A 19,372-nucleotide genomic window follows, 5' to 3' on the forward strand; every position below is an offset into this window, starting at 1 on the left:
TTTCTACTCCGAAGAAAAGCTTGATAATACACAGCTCTTGAGCCTGGGCTCAAACTCACAGTGATAGAAAGGAAGACCAATTTCTCCCACCTCCAAAAACACTTAGACTAAAGTGGTGATATCAACATGAAAATCAGTACCTCTGAGCTGGGAATAGGCAATGCAAGTCCATTCTCCACGGCCATTTCCTACACAAGTACATCTCATCATATGGCCCATGTCATGTTGTTTATCCCACTGGTCCCCAACACGGTACATGACACCATCATTGGTTGTGCAGATTTCTTCATGGGCTGGTTGAGAAGAAAGCAAGAGGGTACTTTATCTGGCCAGACTTAACAAGATCTTGAGGGCTTAGACTGTTTGCGATGCCCCTTCATACTGCAAACCATTCAATGGTTTCTGCATCTGCAGCTTTAGGGCACCCACTCAATTTCAAACAGCATTTTTGCTGGGTGATGACATTCTCTAAGTGAAGATCCCCTGTAGGGTTTCATTCATTTTAATTCTCATTTGAAAGCTACTAGAAATAGCTTCTGTACAATGTCCAAGGCTGTGTGAAAGAATCAGTTCTTGTTACATACATGCCTTTATATGAACATAGCGATTTGAAGACCCATGTGTTCCACAAGCTGTTTAAGGACTCAGATGCTACATTGCCATTAGTTTCCAAAGGCCTTTGATTTAAGAATTGGTAGTCACATTCCCTCCCACATGTCCCCTCCTGATATCATGGAGATGAGCATGGGTTGCAGGAACGGACCACAATATTGATTATAACATTATTGCCATTTTCAGGGTAACACATTGGTATTACAAGTACAGACTTATTCCTAACCACAGATCAGGCAACAGAAAGTGATGAGCCATGAGGGAGAAGCTTTAGTAGATGCAAGATAAAAAACTGCTACAAAACGCTACAGTCCAGTGCTCTCTAATGGACCTAGACCAGTTTGCACCAGTTGAGAAGCTTGCCTACCACTTGCTTGTAGCAAAGCAGCAATGAAAATTGCCTTCTCCTAGCATAGCCCAAGCCTCTGCTAGAGGTGATCAGTGGGGAAAAAAGGACAAAACAAAACTTCAGAAATGCTTTAAAAGGTTTTGGGCTGGGATGCAGCTCATTGGAAGTCATCAATAACTGACCAATGACAGACAGCTCTTTACTTTCCAGCTCAAAGAACCACTTATAGGTACTCCATAAACCCTTTATGGTTCTCAGCCTTACCAGCCATAGGGCAGAAACCAAATTTCTGGTCAGCGTCATAGTTCTCAGTGGTTCCACACCACTTCATGTTGTCTCTCCGTCCCTCAGAAGTACAATCAGTGTAGTTGCGGTTGTTGTACAGGAAGGGGAAGTGGCACAGAGCACCATTGGAATTGCCACCACGTGTCTGGACCAAAACTGTACAAAAGTGAAAAGAAAACAGATGCAAATCAAGCCTGCACTCTCCCTTAGCATGCAAGGAAGAGCTTGAAAAACAAACCACTAGCACAATTTTTTCCCACATGTACCCTGTATATTATCCATGGGCCTCTTTTCTTGGCTTTAATTATTTTAAATCTGGAAACATAAGCCTTGCACAAGGTCAATTCAGTTCAAGCACTGCTTTGGAAGGAGCTGTGGAGCCAGCCATGGGAATTCCTGAGGAACAGGGAAAACCAAAGCTTACTGTGTTTGGGAAGTGGCTTTGCAGACCCTTTTTGCCAAGGCCCAGGGAATCAAATAAACTCACAGTTCTCGGCATATCTGTTTTATCTCACTGAGGCTATTACCCAGTTGCGCCCTTTGGCTTAAAGTAAAGCCTTAGTCCTCAGGAAAGGGTTACAATTCAGTTATGTACAACAAGACAAGTCAAAACCTCTCTGCTTGGAAGCTTCACGTTTTGCAAGCAGCAGTGGAAAAAGAGGGCTGTAATCTACCTGAACTACTCACCTCTTGAGCAACCCTGCTTTATAAATAATGGAGAACAAGTAGGCATTTGTTGAGGTTTTTCTACATTAAGATTTCTCATTCCCCACAGTATATCACAAGAAGCCTCACTAAAACAAGAACGTGTGTGTGGACAGGGATGGCGGGGGTTTTTTTGTTTGTGGTGTTGTTTTTTTTAAAAAAAGAAAGACTATTGTATGCACTACAGGGAAAGGCTTGACTTTTATCAGAAAAAGCAACTGAAGTAGAACAGAGTAAAAAAAAAAGTCTATGCAGTGTAAGAAGCAGAATTTTCATGTGGGAAATGTGAAAAATTCTCTCGAAGGTCAGATCCCAGAGAAGCTGCCTGGACACTGTTCCATGGATGTCTGATGGGCTTTCCAGGAAGTGCAACCACACAGGTAGATCTGTGCTGTAAAGGGAACACTGACCACAGACAAGAGGGAATGCTGCTGCATTAGTCATACACCAGCTCTTGATCAGTGATCACAAATCACATTAAGATTACTGCTATATATGGCAACCTGGCTAGATAGTCAGGATGGAGGGAGTGACAGAGGGCTGCACAAACTGTACTCCATGGATATCCTCCTCTTCATAGCCTAATATGGGCATTGCTCTAGCAATTCAGCCAAGCAAAGGCAAAGTCTAAGTATCCTTTGGGCCAAAGCTCTATCTTGACGAGGTACTCCTAAGGTCAAGGAGGAGGAGAAAGAACAGTACTCAAAGGGTACAGCTGTATCACCCTGAGTACCCTCCAAGGATGCTAAGATCACAAAAGTGCCCTGACTCCAGGCAGCCCTTCATTCACAGGACTGCCTTGCTGTTGAGGAATGCCTAGAGTCCCTCCAGACTGCCAGAATTGTTCAGGTAGCCTGTCCCTATGTTCTCTGCTCCTTCCTCCATCTGTGCACGAGTGTCACATTCATGTGAAGATCCTCTGAGAAGAACTTACCATTCTGCTCGGTACAGAAGGAGTATCTCCTGTCCTGCTCAAAGTTGGAAGTGGTGCTGCACCAGAGGTGCCCATCTGTGCGGCCTTCAGTGGTGCAGGAATAAAAAGTCCTTCCATCATAGGTGAAAGGCAGAACACAGGCTTCTCCATCAGAATTGCCACCATACGTTTGGGTCACAGCTTTAAAGCAAGCAAATCACAGCATTAGACCCTGGCTTAAAACATTCCTCAAATCTTAGGACTCTAAAACAGCAATAGCCCCTCTGAGCAAAGTCATGGGCTGCTGCAAACCCACATTGACTGCCATGGACTTGGGCCAATACACACCAACAGATGACTTAGCTCTGCAGCTGTGTCATTCTTTTACATTCTTTTACAAACATATACTATTGCAACTTGATTTGAATAAAGTTATTAATGCTGCTCCCCAAGGGCTCTGTTTCCCCTCAGCAGGTTATATATAACTCACTGGGAAATGTTTCTGCCCTACACAACCAGGCTTCAAATAACTAAAACAACTGTTTCTGCACCCCTTGCACCTTCTTCAGAAGACATTTCTGATAGGCACACAAAGGATTCTACTTCGAAATTAAACCACAGGGCAGTCCCAAAGATCCCAGTGGACTGAACAGGCACTAAACACAAACTCATACCTATTTCCTGGCAGCTGACTCCATTACCCAGGCAGGTACAAAGCATTTGCTGGCTGCCCTGAGTCTTGAGCCACTGCATACCCACAGAGTACACCACTCCGTTATCAGTTATGCACTGGCCATAGGGTTGAGGCTGCGGCTGTTGAGGCTGGGGCTGGTACAACGCAGTCTGCACATTCGTGAAGCTAGGAGAGCCAGATCCTGCAGCAGAACATGGGAGAGAAGCGAGAGAGGTTACATGCAAAGCTAAAGAACAGAATGCTTCAATTAAATGCTGAGATAATAATGCTGAGCTTCCCTCGACGTATTTTAATTATTCCACTTAGCAAACTTCAAAACTAAAAAAACAACTCCCAGTTCTGCTCTGGTTTCTACCACTATTGAGTGGCTTTAGAAAGGATGAAGAGTGTCAACTGCTTTGCACAGGAATTGTTTAGAAACAATTTTTTTGGAAAAAGCATTTTTAGTTGAAGGAAATCTAGAAAAAAAAAATCAAGATCAGTAGCAAGACAATAGAAAACTACCAGTGAAGTAGGAAGATAGGGCAAAAAGGATAAATTTTGAATTTTTCATTGAAAAAGAAAAATAAACCACAAATGTATTCATTTACTCTGGGATTTTTAAACTTTGAATCAAAGGGTTTTGTCCATTATCATCTGGAATAATACTGAAAGACAGAGAGGCTTGTTGTGTACATTATGGAATTTTTTGCTAATCATTCTCACAGGAATCTCCACAAATTCAGCTCTGCTGAAACAGGGGAAATATTAATGGAAACAAAATACAGGTACCCTCGAAGCTTTGTGCATTTTGAAGTTTAGACCTTCTGAGAGTTTGAAGTCAACCTGCTGGTACCGAACAGTTAAAGGTCATTTACCAAGAAAAAATCAGTGTAGGTACTGCAGGAGAACAGAGAAGTTTTACATTGCATTCACCAAAAGGAAACCTAGGTCCTTGAAATGGCAAAAAAGAATTTAGAAGATGAAGGCTTTAACAAACCTTGGGCAAAAAATATATGCTACCTATAAACTAGGTAATATTTCATACCAAAATTACAAACTATCTAATCTACATGTATTAAGTAGCATTGTATACATTCCTTGACATTTCTGTTTTTTAAAGCTTAACCATTAGTACGTGTATTTATCTTGTCAAAGAAACCAGACGGTCTCAGTGGAGTTTAAATTAAGGCCATTTCAACAAAGTTACCCTAAGGCGACTACATAAAGGTCAATAGTAACTTGAAGTGCCACGCTTCCAAGACAAAGCTAGTAGATAGTTCCTGTGGGTGCAAGGCCCTAAATGTGATTTACTGCACTGTGATCGTGCAGGCAATGACATCTGTATGTGCAAGCCTCATTTCTGCTCAGAAACAAGGTATAAATTAATCTTATCTACACATGCACAAACAAAAGGATCATCTCCTGAACTCTGACGCTCTTTGTTGACAATCTTTCCCTGACAAGACTCCTAGATGCCTACATTAGGATGGCACACTTCAGCACCAAGTCCTAGACATTCAAAATGTGCCATTTCTTGTCCCTTCCCCTACCTTACATACTGTGATGCCCCACTTACCAGTGCTAGTCGTATGCAGGGATGTGTGTCTTTCGCATTTCCATTCACCTCTGCCATTACCAGTACAGATGCACTGAAGCAAGTTTCCACGGTTATCCTTCTTGCTCCAGGTGTCTCCAATTCTGTAGGAAGTCTTGGTGTCATGGTCATTGCACCGATCTGTATAAGGAACATGACTGTTAGCTACTCCTGCATTGGATGGCTTCATCGTGCAATTTATAGTACTGAACTACCAACATTAGCAAACGACCTTTTGATAGTTTAAAGCCTTTCTTGAGAGCCCACCTCATTTTCCGCAGCCCACTATTACAAGTCCTGTAATAAGGCTGCATTAAACTGTAAATGTTGAGGGCATTTGAAAATCCTAATGCTTTAGTCTAAAGGAAAATTCCCATTTATTTCCAGAACTGTGATTTCACTTTGTAGCCATTGTCAAAATTAGCATCACAACATTCCCAGCATGAACGTGGTAAGCTATGTTCAAAATCAATGTGAAAAAGCACATTTTGGATTGAAAGCATTCCTGCTAGTTACCTTTAAAGGTATTTTAAGTGCATTCTGTCTAGCATACACTTTTAAAGCTGAAAGTTGTTTTAATGTCTTTTTTTTTTTTTTTTTTTTGGATAAAGCGGCAGTCTTTGTAGCTGGGTCATTTCATAGTATACACAGGGCACAGTTCAAGTTCGGGGCTCTACTTCAGCTGGAAGAAACTAAAACCTGTTTGAGGGCAATATGTTAAATTCCATTTCTTCCAAAAAAAGTGTGCACAAATCTCCAGTAAAGTTAATAGAAGCTGCTCATGTCATACCAGGAATATTAGACTTTCTAAATATTCCTGTTGTCTTTAATAACCCACAGCCCCTGATGAATTGAGTAAATGGGTTCAAAGGACAGCATAACAAACTACTTTTGTCTGGATGCCAGATCCACATGGATTAACTAGCTCTTCTTCCATTACAACATTTTACCTTCTCATTCAAGGGCAACTTGATACAGTGGCTCAAATATAATCATGGATCAATGAACATAGATTTATGAAGAATTGTGGAAGGACATATGCATCATGCCAGATTACCACTGAAAGAGCACAAGGGATAGAATATGAATGTGGAAAAAGTATTACTAATTCACATTGGTTAAAATGACCAAAAACTGAATATTTGCCAGAAGAGTGGTAAATTGGTGAAGTATTCATAATGTAATTTGGCAAATGTGGAAAAAGCCCTCCTATCTTATGGGCACTCAGATTCTCAAGTTAGACAATGAAAAGTGGTAATGTCCCTCAAGAAATCAGCTGTGATTCTGGAGAACGCTGGCCATAAAAAATACATAACAGCAGCATATACTGAAGCATAATGCCACTTAGTGGGCTACAGCTATCTTTCAACATACATAAATTTGAATTTCTCTGTTTGATTACATTTGAAAAACAAAATGAAAAATGAACAAGTCATTTTATTCTAATTTCCCCTACAATACAACAAGGCAGACCTGAGTTATGGGAGGAAAGATGCTGCCAAATAATTTTTACTAGTAATAATAATTCCTCCAAAATTTGCAAACAACACATTCTGTTTTATTCATTCCTATTTGACAGTTAATGATTTTTCCCCATGTGTTTTCAACTTACTTAATATTGTCAAGGCTGGTTTGATTTTTACAGCTTATTTCTTGACCAAGTCTCTCCAGATCTTGAGTTTTAATCGCAGCCCTCCTTAGTGTTTTAGTTCTTTACAGGTCTGCTGTTTATATCAGCAGAAAGCCATTATCTGTGTGCCCCGAAGCAACTGAACTGAGGCAATTTAAAGGCTACAGAAGAGTTTCTCAAACCTTGCATAACAAAGGTGTAAGGTACAAAGTCAAATTTTCTTGAGGCAAGTGGTGTAAACCGTGATAGCTCCACAATGGAGCTTGCTCCTAACAAAATTGGAACAGAAGGTAGATAAACAAGTCAGATTTTAGATTTTAAAAGCCCTGTTTGATTTGCAAATACAAATAAAATGGGATATTTATGGTAATGTCCTTCAATGATGTAGAAACTAAAAAAGTCACCTGCGCTGGTGAAGCATGTTTACACTGAATACAAAATGGTGGGAGAAACTAACAGGCGAGATGGAAGAGCAGACAAAACAAACCCTGTTTTAGCTAACGTATATATGGGAGAGTAATAAAGAGAAAAAACAAGAAGACATTTTAATCTGGCAGATCCTGCTGTTGGAGCAGGTAACTCTTTCTCTGTAAAAGCACCTAATTCTCCCTCAGGAGGTGACTTTAAAAAACAGAAACAGAGACATTAGGCCAAACTCTCCACCATTTTGTGGACCAAGCAATTCCCTGACTTCCTGGGGGATGCGCGACTGCAACTTGGCTGGCCTGTGGATTTCTTTCAACCTTTCTCTCTAAAGCAAGTTAAAACCCCAAATAATCCAGCCATTCTGTCACCAGCACAGATCACCAGCTCTCTTGTGTGTCCCCAGATCACAAATGGCAACCGCGACCCGCAAACGCTCCCCTCTCACCTCAGAGGGGTCTGTTTCCCGCCCCTTCTCAGGCGGCGACCATCCCTCTGAAACTACTGTTTCTTGCAACAGGGCACAAAAAGGAATACCTTTTTGACGCAGGACAAATTTGAAAAATAAGTAAGATAAATAAAATGGAACAGCCAGCGGGTGCCAGGCCAGCACTTACTTCTGGAGGTGCAGGTGATGCGGCCGCTGCCCTCCCCCAGGCAGGTGCAGTCCACCATCATCCAGCCCTGGTAGGGCTTCTCCCAGGTCTCACCGACCACGTAGGACGTCCCGGCTGTGTTGTCGTAGCATCGCTCAGCTGTGAGAGGGAAGGGGATGAGAGTCTGCCCAGGGCTATCCCACACGGGGACACCTCAAAGAAGACGAGGAGGAAGTGGCCATACACACTCTGAGCTGGGTGAGAAGAAGGGAGCTGCCACCTACCCACGGGCTTGCAGGTCCACTCGCCCTTCCCGTTGCCGAGGCACACGCACTCCAGCATGTAGCCGCCAGTCTCATGAGGCCGACGCCAGGTATCGCCAATCTTGTAGGACTGGCCACCCTCATGGCAGCGATCTGCAGCGGGAGAGACGGGAGCTGAGGTGAGGGACCACACCAGGGACAGCATCAGACCACAGGAGAGAAGGTAAGGGCCACCTGGCCAGGGGCAAAGGGGGTCAGCTGGGGTGGAGGTGGGGGGCAGCAAGGAGAAGGAGTGAAACAGGCCATGGCCTCCTCCAGCCTGCAAAACGGCACCCGCCATTTTCCCTTGGTACCCGCCATTTTCTGAGCCTCCCAGGCCCTCTCCTCTCTCTTCAGCTAACCCTCACCCAGGTTTCAAACCACAGCTGAGACCTGGCTGGTGAAAAGGGAATGCCAGGGCCTGAAGAGGTGCTGTTTCTGCCTCAGGCTCCACTTGCAGCCTGAGGGCTGGTGACGGAGGGTTTGCCTCCATCTTGTTCTGAGGTGATATTGCTTGGGCCTCTGTGGCCATCCCTATATACCGTGAGGGACATGGTGGCCAGGCCAGCATGTGGAGAATAAGGAGGTGCTTGGTGTGACACCCCGATGGGACATGAGCCCTCTTGGGTGTGGAAACCCTGCCCTGGAAAGGCAGATTCCTAGTCCACCAGTGCCCCACAGGTCTGAGGCAGTCTGGACCCGCTACCTGGCCCAGACCCAGGGTGGGAAACACGGTGAAGGGCAGCTTACAAACACAGGGTCTTCTTCCAAGAAAAAGAAAAAGGGGAGAAACATGTATCCAGTCATTTATTAGGAGCCACTAAATTGTTTGGTTGGCTCATTTACGAAAGCAGGGAATCTAAGAGTTATGAAGATTGATTCGAAGCCAGTTGCAGGCAGTGAGACTCTCCAGTGAGCTCTAAACCAGGCTGATGATGAGGAAATGAGACTGCTCTTATGTTTGCAATTTCCTTACTGACTCTTTCTTTTCTTACAAGACTTATCATCCCTGCCCAATAAAATCCCTGCCATTAAATTCAGAAGGGCTTCAGCTCTACTTGTTAGATTCAATACTTTTTTTTTTCCATGCTACAACGATGGCTGGCTTCCGAGTTCTCTGTGGCAATGCTACGAGCATCAGCATGTGTGTCTTAAACAAGAAACTGGATACTTTTAAGAACAAGACTTTTCTCAAAAAGTGCCTCAGGGACTTTGAAATCTCAGTCTGAAAGTCCTGTCACGGTGATCTTCATCTGTGCTCACAGAAAGTCTAATTATGAACTGAAGGGAAATTGTGAACAATTCTGTGACTCAATAAGGAAAGGATTTCCAGACAGAGACAGAGGCGTGAAAGGGAGAGCTGGGGAGAAAGGACCGAGGGAAGAAAGGGAGGAACAAGAGGAAAGGTCGGCCTGGCAAAAAAGGCATTTCAGAAACACAGAGCTGGTATCTGGATACCAAGTCCCAGCTGCCTCAAGGACAAGTGTTGGCATGACATTTTTGGAGGACAGGGGAACTGGCTCTCAGGCAGTAGTTGTTGTTGTTGTTATTATTATTAATTCAGAGTAGTCCCATGCTGATGGTGTTATTCTGACTCACTAGCTGCAGAGCAGACCCTCACTCTTTTTTTCCAGTCAAAAAAACTACTTTCATAAATGCACCTGTGAAGATATAACACACTTTTGTATATAGTAAATGTACTAACCTGTACGGCTGGACACTAACAGTAATTTTTGGCCTACGTTTTTACACATAGCACTTTACCTCTTAAATAAAAGAGCAATTTGGTTGTGCAAATGTATGTACACAGGGAAAAGACTTTCAATTCCAAGATTTTAATGGGCTTTGGATTACCCCCCCCGCTCCAACTCTAGCTAATGGGCATTGGGAATATTGTGTAAATTGCTCTGGAAAATATGACGCTGAGGAACAATAGCTGTAGTAATAGGCTCGTAGTTACATACTGGCAATGGTGCAGCTGATTCTCCCTCGACCAGCTCCAATGCAAGTACAGTCCCAGATCATGGAGTCCTTGGGGCGCTCGTATGTCTCCCCTACTCGGTAAGTGGATCCAGTGTATTTGTCAAAGCAAGTCTCTTCAGCTATGAGGGGAGAAAAAAAAATCAACTTAATGTAAGCATGCCAGTAACATGTACAGTCAACAGAAACACACATTCCTCACACGGATGCTCTGAGCCAGAATATGGGCAGGCATGCCCTGAAAGGATCAATCCCAGCTGTTTGAAATGCAACAGTACAGAAGACAGGAGGGAGCAAACATCCCCTAGAAGCTGTGGGCTTTGTCTTGCTAATCCTCCTTGTTCTGACTTGGCGAAATATTGAGTATATTAATCCCAAATTTTGCAGCAGTCCCACCGAAGTCAACAGCACTACTTGTGAATTGTTCACAGTCGTGCATGAGTAAGTGATTACAGAATGGTTATGTCGGGGCTGCCATCAGACTTGAGATCTGCCAGAGAACAACCTTGTTCACTACTGGACAGATGAAGTTAACTGTGCCATGAGGGAAACTTGCTACTGGTCTTCGAAACTGTAAAACTCGGGAATCCCTGCAGGGGAAGGAAAGCTAGATTAAACCCCCTTTTATGGAGGAGTAAGGGGACTGAGTACTCCTTAAAATACTCTAGCCGTGAGGCAAGCAGCACACAAGCCTTGCAAAACAGATTGCTGGGACGCTCCCATCTGTCTTTACATGAACACTATCAGCTAGGAACCAGTTTTTCTCTTTTTTATCTCCAGAGCAGCATAAAGGAGTTACAGCAAACCAGTGGCTTCAGACCAATAAATACAGATAGATCACATCTGAAAATCTAAACTACATTGTATCCCAGAGGGACGCATCTTCCAGCAGACCTTGCATTTAAAGTTCTTTCTGTTACCTAAACTTTTCTGCAGAAGACTAAACAATCTCATTTTACACTCAATTATAGAAAGCTCACAGCACAGCTAGGGTAGGGGGGATGCTGTGGAAAGTTGTAAGTTGAAATATTTTTAAACAAGCTGACGACACTGCACAGCTATGAAAAGTTGGGGTGAAGCAATCAAACAGTACAGAGCCAGAGCTGCAAAGTGACTCCAGATTTGAACTTTCCCGTGTGCGTCCAGGAGTCAGTTCAGTTCATTATAAAGAAGAGGTTGGCTCCAAAATTAGCGTTTAGATCCAATCCTCCAGAGAGATGAGTGATGTTTGGCTCAGGGTTCTGGTGGCAGGCCCATCGCTAATGAAAAGCATTTCTTAAAATCCCAAGCCAGATCTCCAATGTAATTGAGCGTAGGTCCGTTACTGACCCTAAGTACCAAACTTTAGCTGAAAACCCAGTCTGACAGTTATAACCAGGTACAAGGCTTAGCTTACCCGACCTCAGAAGCCATTCTGGCGTCTTGATGCAGACAAAAAAAGACCACCGACTTACGTTCAGGCTTGCTTTCGCAGTTAAACCCTCTGCTTCCACCGTAGCAGGTACAGACTAGCGTGTTTCCCAGGTAAATGCGCTCCCACTGCTGGTTTATGTGGTAGTATTTTCCGTTGTCAAAACAGGTCTCTGGGGGGGAAGAGGAGGAGGGAAGCAGAGGGGGGGAAAGAGAAAGAAAAGTTTGGCGTTACCGGAGGCGGAGGGCAGGGGCAAGGCACCGGCAAGTCGCGCCTGCAGCGGGCACCGGCTACTGTGCCGCAGCCTCGCAGGTGCGCGGGTCCCGCCGAGTCCGAGGGGCAGAAAGCCCCAGCCGGGGGTCAGCCAGCGGTACCGGGGCTCCGGGGGCTCGGGGCAACGCTCGCCTCCTGTCCGACCCCCCGCCCCGCCCCGATCTCCGTCCCGTTCCGGTACTCACGCTTGCCTTGCGCGGGGGTGCCCTGAGGTACCGAGGTGGTCTGCGCCTGCCGCCGGCTCTTGCCGCCGCCCGCGCGGCGCTGTCCGGCGCCCCCCCAGGCAGCTGCAGCCCCCAGGCAGAGGGCGAGCAGCGCCAGCCGCCACACAGTGCGGCACGGCATCACGGCACGGCACGGCACGGCACGGCACGGCACGGCACGGCACGGCACGGCACGGCACGGCACGGCACGGCACGGCACGGACAGCGGCACCGCTCCCAGGCAGCCCGACGAACGGGACAGCGGCGCCGCCCGGGCGCTATATAGGGCGGGCGGCGCGGGGAGGGGGCCGTCGCCGCCGCCCCGGCGCCCATTGGCCTCGGCGCCGCCGGGGGCCGGGCGGGGACCGCCACAGCCCCGCCGAGCGTTCGCCGGCCCGGCCCGGCCGCCACAAAGGGCCGAGCCGGGCGGGGCGGGGGCTGCGGGCGGCGAGCAGCGTGGGGACCCCGGCCGTTTCAGCAGGGAGAGCGGGCAGGAAGGCGGTCGTGCCATTTTGTGGAACATTTGGCTTAACAAAATGGCTTTGTTTTGGGGAGAGACAAACTTTTCTTTCTCCTCTGAGCAGCTCGGCCTGTAAGTTGATACCACTCCATTCAGGAGAAGTAATATTCTGCACAGGGGAGAAGGTGAGGCGTAACGTACGTGTACAGGTTGGAAAATAGGAAACCCTAAGTGATGTTTTATCTACTGCTGGTGACTCAAGGTTAAAATCTTTCACACCTCACTTCTTAGAAAAACCGGTGGGGTTATATTCCGTTCAAAATAAATTTAATAGCCTCTTTCTCTGACTTTATTTCTTGCTGTCCAAAATTCATTCTGAGAACAAAATGAACGTGAAAAGAGAAATGCTGGGCTTTGAACCCCTTTTAAGTATATGAGATCTTTAGCGTGATCATCTAATGTAACCCTGCTGTATACAAATTTTTTCATCTTTCCCCTGTCTTCTTCCTATAGCCATCTCTGCTGCTTTGTGGGAGGTCTCTTTTTCCCTAGTTTGAAGGAATACTGCAAAGCAGAGAGCATGCTCTGTAATTGTGGCGCTCAAGCTGGAAGCTGCTAGTAAGCAAAGCACAGTGTCCCCCATTCTAGTGCAGCGCCTGGGCCAGCACTCAAGTTCAGATCATATAGGAAGGTCATGCTGCTAACCATTTTGTGCCTCACATGCATACTCTGTCTTGGCAAAGGGATTATTATTCTAAAAGTCTGATGTGGTTCCTGAACTATTAAAGCAACTCTTTAGACAAATGTGAGTGTGAAGTAGTCTACTAAGTGTTTCCAGACACCTTAAGCTGAACATCCACAGGTCTCTGTAGCAAGTTGAGCATCAAACTCTTGTTCTGCTTACTGCAAACCAACTGTATTGTCTTCACTGAAATGCAAGCAGTAACATCTCACTTGGGATGAAGACTCTTTCAGTAGGCTGTGTGACACCTACTATGGTGTCCATCCAGCACGTGCTTTGTTCCAGGAAAGCATGCAGTTGTGATGTCAGGTATCTGTTCTCAAAGAAATTTCTATTCCTCTGTGTAATGAATGCCCACGGATACATTCAGACATTCTTCCCTGCTGAAAACTTACTGGAAATGGAAACCTGACCTGGCAATTGAGGTGAGCTGTGGTGAGCTAATTCCCATCTTCCCTAATTTTTATTTTTAGATCTACTGCGCTGCATTTTTTTTTTTTTAGTTACCAGACACACATTATCCCTCAAAATAATCACAGAACTAAGGTGGCCATAGTGAGGGGGAGCATTGACTTTTGAAGCAGGACATGTCATCATAAACTAGCAAATATCTGGTTCCTTAAAATGAAAACCTGCTTTCAGAAAGTGTTCCTGCTTGTCTCGGACCTTAGCTATGAAGTGTCACCCTCAAATTCCAGCTTACAACATATCTGGAATTTTTTGATAAAAGCAAGGTGAAAAGCACATTGTCAGAAAATGATGCTGTATGACCGTTTATAACTGGGACATACTTAAACTAGCCTGCTCCAAAGGAAGCATTACTGAGTGGAAATCAATGGAAAATAAGAGTTTTCCTTCTAGGAAAACATCTGTGCAATGAGGCAGCAATTTTAGGTAATTTTTCCAGTTACTGTGCATAGGTCTTAGTCAAATTTTGAATTTCTTTTGCGCAGTATGCAGTGTATTGCTGCTTCTGCATAGGGCTTGCTTCTGCATACCCTTCCAGTGAAGTATGTGAACAGGTCCTGCTGCTGCTATGAGCTGCTAATTAAGCTCAATTGACATGGAAAAGGAAAAGGTAATGACGAGTCTTCAAGTATAGGAGGATTAAGATAAATAAAAATTGCTAGGGGGAACCTGCTTAAAATGTAAAAGCTAAGTACAGGTAATCCATAAGGAACAGGCTATGGTGGAATAAGCAAACATGAGGAAGCAACCAGCAGTCCTCACTGTGGAGCAAGAGCCCGTGGGTGCTAGATGCTGTGCAAACATAGCCAAAGAGTGCTCCAGGGAGTTTATAACCTCTGTAGGTCGAGGTACATAGTACCTACCAGCTCTCTGCAGGCATTAGAGGGGGAGAGTCTCTGCTCCCAAGAAAGAAGAATTTTAGATGCATTTCCAGGATGCTGCTTTTAGTGACCCCCATTTCCAGCATGCTGCTTTTAGCGACTATTTTAAAATGGCATATATGGTTCATGTATTTAGCCTCCCAATGAAGGCTAAATGATTGACACTGACCTCATTTATGTCTGCTTTAAGTCCAGTACATATAATTTTGCATTGCACTTAGGTCTTCAAGAACAGCGTAAGTATTTATACAAAACTGAAAATGGAATTCAGTCTGAAAATTGAATGAGAAATACAGTGTTAGCAAGTGTGTGACTGTGTCTAATGCTTTCCACAGCATTAGTTACACAAATACAGGGACAAATGCAAGATGCTTGTTTAAGAAAACATTACTGGAAGCACACAAAACAAAATTATAATTTTCAATGATGCTCAAATTAGTTTCTTGCACAGCCATCATTTATTAGCAGCCAGGAATAATCTTACAAGTCATATTTCAACACAATTCGGAACAGCCTGGTTTCACTTCTAAAGAAATGTCTGACAGTAATTATGACACAAACATGTAGTAATCATTATATTGCATGCTATTAGACTTTCTGAGATGTCTCTTACTTATTTTGGGAAATGGATGTAACTCTTTTGTCTGTCCTTCTGTCAGTTTTTCCCTCAAGCTAACAGGAAATGAATGGAAGATTCACCTGAAGTCTTTCTTTCTTAGGATGAGATCAGTCTGAATTTATAACCACCCTTCCATGGTTTTTGCATCTGAATAAGGATTAAGAATGTCCTGAACATCTGCTTTAGCCATGGGTATTCTGATTCATGTTCTTGGTCTTTTCAAAATTTTTTTCTACTGAAATTCTAACTTTTCAAGTCTTGGTTAGAAAAGGCACATGCCCTTATAAGGTTCTCCTGACTTTTGTTGCTCCATTGTATTGCTCTGCGGATAAACCCCTTCACTAGGTCAACTTGATTTCCTTTACTGCACACACTCATGGGGTGCTACATATATGACTGGGAGCACAGTCTGTCCCTGTAACCATTCTCCTGCAAATTCCACTAGCAAAGAGGGAAGATGAATCAGTACAGAGAGGACCAAGCCAGGTCACTTGTTATTCTTTTAGCAACCTTAGAAGAAAGGCCACGCACACTTAATCATCTCCTAAAATTATCACTCATAGGAACAAGAACCATAAAGACGAGAGGTCAGGATTCCTCTCCTTGCCATAGGGAGACCATTAAATGCTTCCTGCAGTTCCCAAATATTTTGCAAGGACTCCTGTTGCGAGCTGAAAATTTCTGAATCATCACAATTTCAAGTCTGTGGTTTTTGTTAGGTCACAGCAAAATTCATTTCAAGGCTGCTGAGGCTCTACTGCACAGTGCTTCATTCACTCCTGAGTGTCTCATCCAGGAATCTGGAACATCGCTCTTTAAATGAAATTCATTCCTTCTGCCGGTTAACTGCAACTTCAGCGGTACGTAACTTTATGCTGGCTCTCAGTGCAGGAATGAATTTCATCATGTATAAATGGTCCCTAACAGGGCATTAATTAGATCTTTGGCACTCTCAATGGAAATTCCCTTCTCTTCTCCCACCTCCCCAGTCTTTTCTAATGAAATGTTCAGTGTCATCAATGCAGAAAAATGCATTTCCTTTCCCTAGCTGTCCGTGGATTATGTTATTTAGTTTGGTCTACCCAAACTGTTGTAGTTTGCCAGTGATGAGAAGTTCATAGCCACAGCTCTTGTTTTGCAGTTGGGTCTGCAGTTCTGTCAGCCCCAGGCGTCTAACACTCGTGAGTCACACCCTGCAAAATCAGGAGAACAGCTTTGGAGGACAGCGGGGGAGAGATTTTCATGTTTTTTCCAGGTAGAGGGGCTCTTTTGGGGGTTTCAGGTTGTTTGTTTGTTTTCCTGATTCTTTAAGGAGGAGTTTACATCACATACAGTGTTTTAAGAATGGAAACTGAGATTCTGACATGCTTCCTGATGCCAGAACTTCAAGAAAAATGAGAACTCTCATGAGACCCATGAATGTGAATTGGCAGGCAAGTAGCATGTGACAGACCCTCACTCACAGGAGAAGCTTTTGGAAGGGCAATACCAGCTTGAAAGAGCTGAAAACATGTTGTTCTTCACATTTTGACATGTTTGGCAGAGATTTTCACAGATGCCCAAATCCTGTTCACGTTGCCTAAATCCTTTGGAAATCCCAGCCTGACGTCCTGCTGGGGATGTTGTGCAGCACTTTTGGGAAGTTGTCAGCTCTGGAAATCTGAATTGGCATTTTGGGATGCCTTGTGAGCACCTTTGGGACTTGGCTTGGGACACCAAGATGTTATTTTAAGAAGAGTTGGAACTATCATGTCTTAATGAGGGGATCTTCCATCTCCTCAGCTGATGAGATCTTCCCTGCTCAAAGGAAATCCCCCTCTAACCTGGCTGCTTGTGCCACTTACTTTCCTGCTTTCAGAGGTTAAGCAGCCCCCAAGGACCACTGCAGAGACCAGGTGAGACTTCTCCTCCAGCCCACGGCTCAGTACTCCTTGTATGGTAGGAGATGGTATCCTGCAGCTTCTCCCCAAAGCAAAGATGAGAGAGCTCCAAAAGGCCCTGAAACAGGGCTACAGGGACAAAATGTGCTCGAGAGAGGACTTCTGCGAGGGGCCTGGGGGTTTGCATTGCTGCACAGGGGTGACAGATCACCCATGAGGAGCCAGAACCCCCCTCCACAATTACAGGGGTCAATTAGCAGTGCCTGCAATTGTGTGCAAACCTGTACACATTAATACAGACAAAGGAGGGGAAAAAGTTATGACAGCTGGAAAAGTGCAGTTTCTTATGACTGTTATTTTCTTTTTGATTTTTGTGTTTTGGCCAAAATCCCACCCAGCAGTGGTGATGGGGGAAGTCTCCTAATTCCAGTGGCTGTTTTTATTTAGTCATTACGAGTTTCTAACAATAATTTTATTTTTGAGTAATAGAGGGTTTTTTTCTTTTGATGGAGGGACAATAGTTAGTTATGTCCATGTTGTTAACATAACTTGTGTCTCCCTCAAAGCCCAGAAACAGAATTGAAACCCTCCCTTTTTCCACAGCAGTCTTAGAAGTACTAAAGCAAAGTTAAATAACGGTGATATCACCAGCAGCAGCATGAGGTGAACTTGGCCACAAACCCTGGTGTTTGAGTGCAATTGCTTTTATTCTCTCCCAGTGAATATGGCAAATCACACCAAGTCTTGTTTGGTTTTAGGCAGGCCTGGTCAAAATCCAGAAATAAATGTTAGTGCTAGGTCGAGCTTGGCTTGCTGCGAGGAAGTTGAATACATGGAGAAACCAAACAGCTATTTATTATGATGATTATGGAGGAGTGCGTAACGGGTTGAAATTGAGAGTCACAAAGGGCTGAACTGAGCCAGGAGCATCCAGAAGGAAAGTGTTTTGGCTCCAAGCTGCAGTTTGTTCCCTGTTTCCTTCTTACCCCTTCCACCCAGCCTTACATGGAGCCAAGAAGGGTGGATAGTTCTTTGCTGCCAATTTTGAAGGGTTTGTTTTTTTTTTTCCTCTTTCTTTTACTGTTGGTAACCTGATTTTTTGGCTGCGCTCTCGGAGATGAGAGAAGCTCTCACTTTCACTTGTTTTTCAGCCCTGCCCAGAAGTTCTTGTTGGCCACCTTTTATACTTTCCAGCTTCTGGGGAAGAACTTGGGTCTTCTCCTGCCTTCATTCTCACTTTCTTTCCCTTACTCTTCCATCCTCTCCTTCTGGTAGTCCAGGTCTCCTGGCCAGCAAGAAGTTCCTTGGTTTCTGATGTATTTATTTTAACTTGATTGTTTCTGTGGCTCAGCAATAGTGTCACTTCTCCTGTGGGACTTTCCCAACTATTTCTCTTCTGTGGGTGGGAATTCAGCCCAGAGAGAGGCCCAGAGAAAGGCGTAAGGCTCTTTCTGACTTATTCAAACCCTTTGTGGAAGATGAGCTTCTAGCAAGAAATTTTAGCAAAGCAGGCTGGAGTTTCATCTGTGTCAATCAGTCAACTCATAATTAGTCTGAAGCCAAGGCCTCTTACAGGTATGATTCTTACCTAGAGAGCTTTGCTAGTGGGGAATTTTGGGCCTATATAGGCATAGGTATTGATAAGATTTTTTTTCCTCCCAAGTCACTTACGTTGGAAACCTCTAACTGTAGAGTCCATCCGAGAAATGGAGATGCCTCAGTCCTACGTCTCACTGCTTAACTGTTTCTGGTGTAGCTTTATGTTAAAATCTAGACGTGCTTTGATTATTTTTTGGTTGAAAGCTGGACCTCATGGCAGAGGACTTTCTATACTGACTCAGAAAATTTCTGCTCTGTCATTAATCCTTTGAATTAATGCCTTACTTTCAAATGTGGATTATAGTGGGCTAGACTTTTTTTTTTTTGCTGACACTCAAAACTGATAATAGTCTGCATATGCTTTTTGATTGTAGTCCTTGTTCTGGTTTTGAGGTTACTTTGCAGCTTGGACTGGCTAGGAGTTCTTATTTTCAGTCTGTACTAAACTACCTATCCGTGAAATCATACAGATTTAGAGCTGATGCTTTCCAACAGTCATCACTTACTTCTTTTACCTTTTTAACAGTATTTACAGAATTTACAGTGTTCCTTATTCTTGAGATTATGAATTATTGCAGTAAAAATAAATATACATAGTTTTCATACACCGTTTTACATAATTCTTTCCGCCGTCTATGTTGATACAGTCATACCAAAGGAGTTTCTATGTGCAAATGAAAGGTTTATCACTGATAGTATTTAGACATTGATGTATGTATGATTGGCTTAGCTAGATACGCTGCAAGAGGTTTTCTGCTGGGATGTCACAAG

At 44.2% G+C, this 19,372-nt stretch overlaps 1 protein-coding gene across 2 annotated transcripts in view; it reads right to left on the reverse strand.

Annotated features, from left to right (window-relative positions):
* Nucleotides 1-12,461, reverse strand: part of FN1 (fibronectin 1) — a gene marked incomplete at its 3' end in the record, with an annotated part of 53,765 nt that extends 41,304 nt beyond the window's left edge. The window contains exons 1-10 of one of the 2 annotated variants that reach the window (XM_082001521.1): nt 11,935-12,461; nt 11,520-11,648; nt 10,050-10,187; nt 8,068-8,199; nt 7,805-7,942; nt 5,117-5,275; nt 3,539-3,739; nt 2,886-3,065; nt 1,226-1,402; nt 141-293 (exon numbers count right to left, since the gene is read on the reverse strand). In XM_082001521.1, coding sequence (XP_081857647.1) covers nt 141-293; nt 1,226-1,402; nt 2,886-3,065; nt 3,539-3,739; nt 5,117-5,275; nt 7,805-7,942; nt 8,068-8,199; nt 10,050-10,187; nt 11,520-11,648; nt 11,935-12,094 — 1,567 coding nt within the window. In that variant the 5' untranslated portion in view covers nt 12,095-12,461. The remainder of the gene's footprint in view (nt 1-140; nt 294-1,225; nt 1,403-2,885; nt 3,066-3,538; nt 3,740-5,116; nt 5,276-7,804; nt 7,943-8,067; nt 8,200-10,049; nt 10,188-11,519; nt 11,649-11,934) is intronic. The other variant, XM_082001522.1, reaches the window with a different exon arrangement.
* Between the last annotated feature and the right edge of the window lie 6,911 nt (nt 12,462-19,372).

Source organism: Phaethon aethereus, assembly GCF_964289735.1.
Source record: "Phaethon aethereus genome assembly, chromosome: 6".
NCBI lineage: Eukaryota > Metazoa > Chordata > Aves > Phaethontiformes > Phaethontidae > Phaethon > Phaethon aethereus.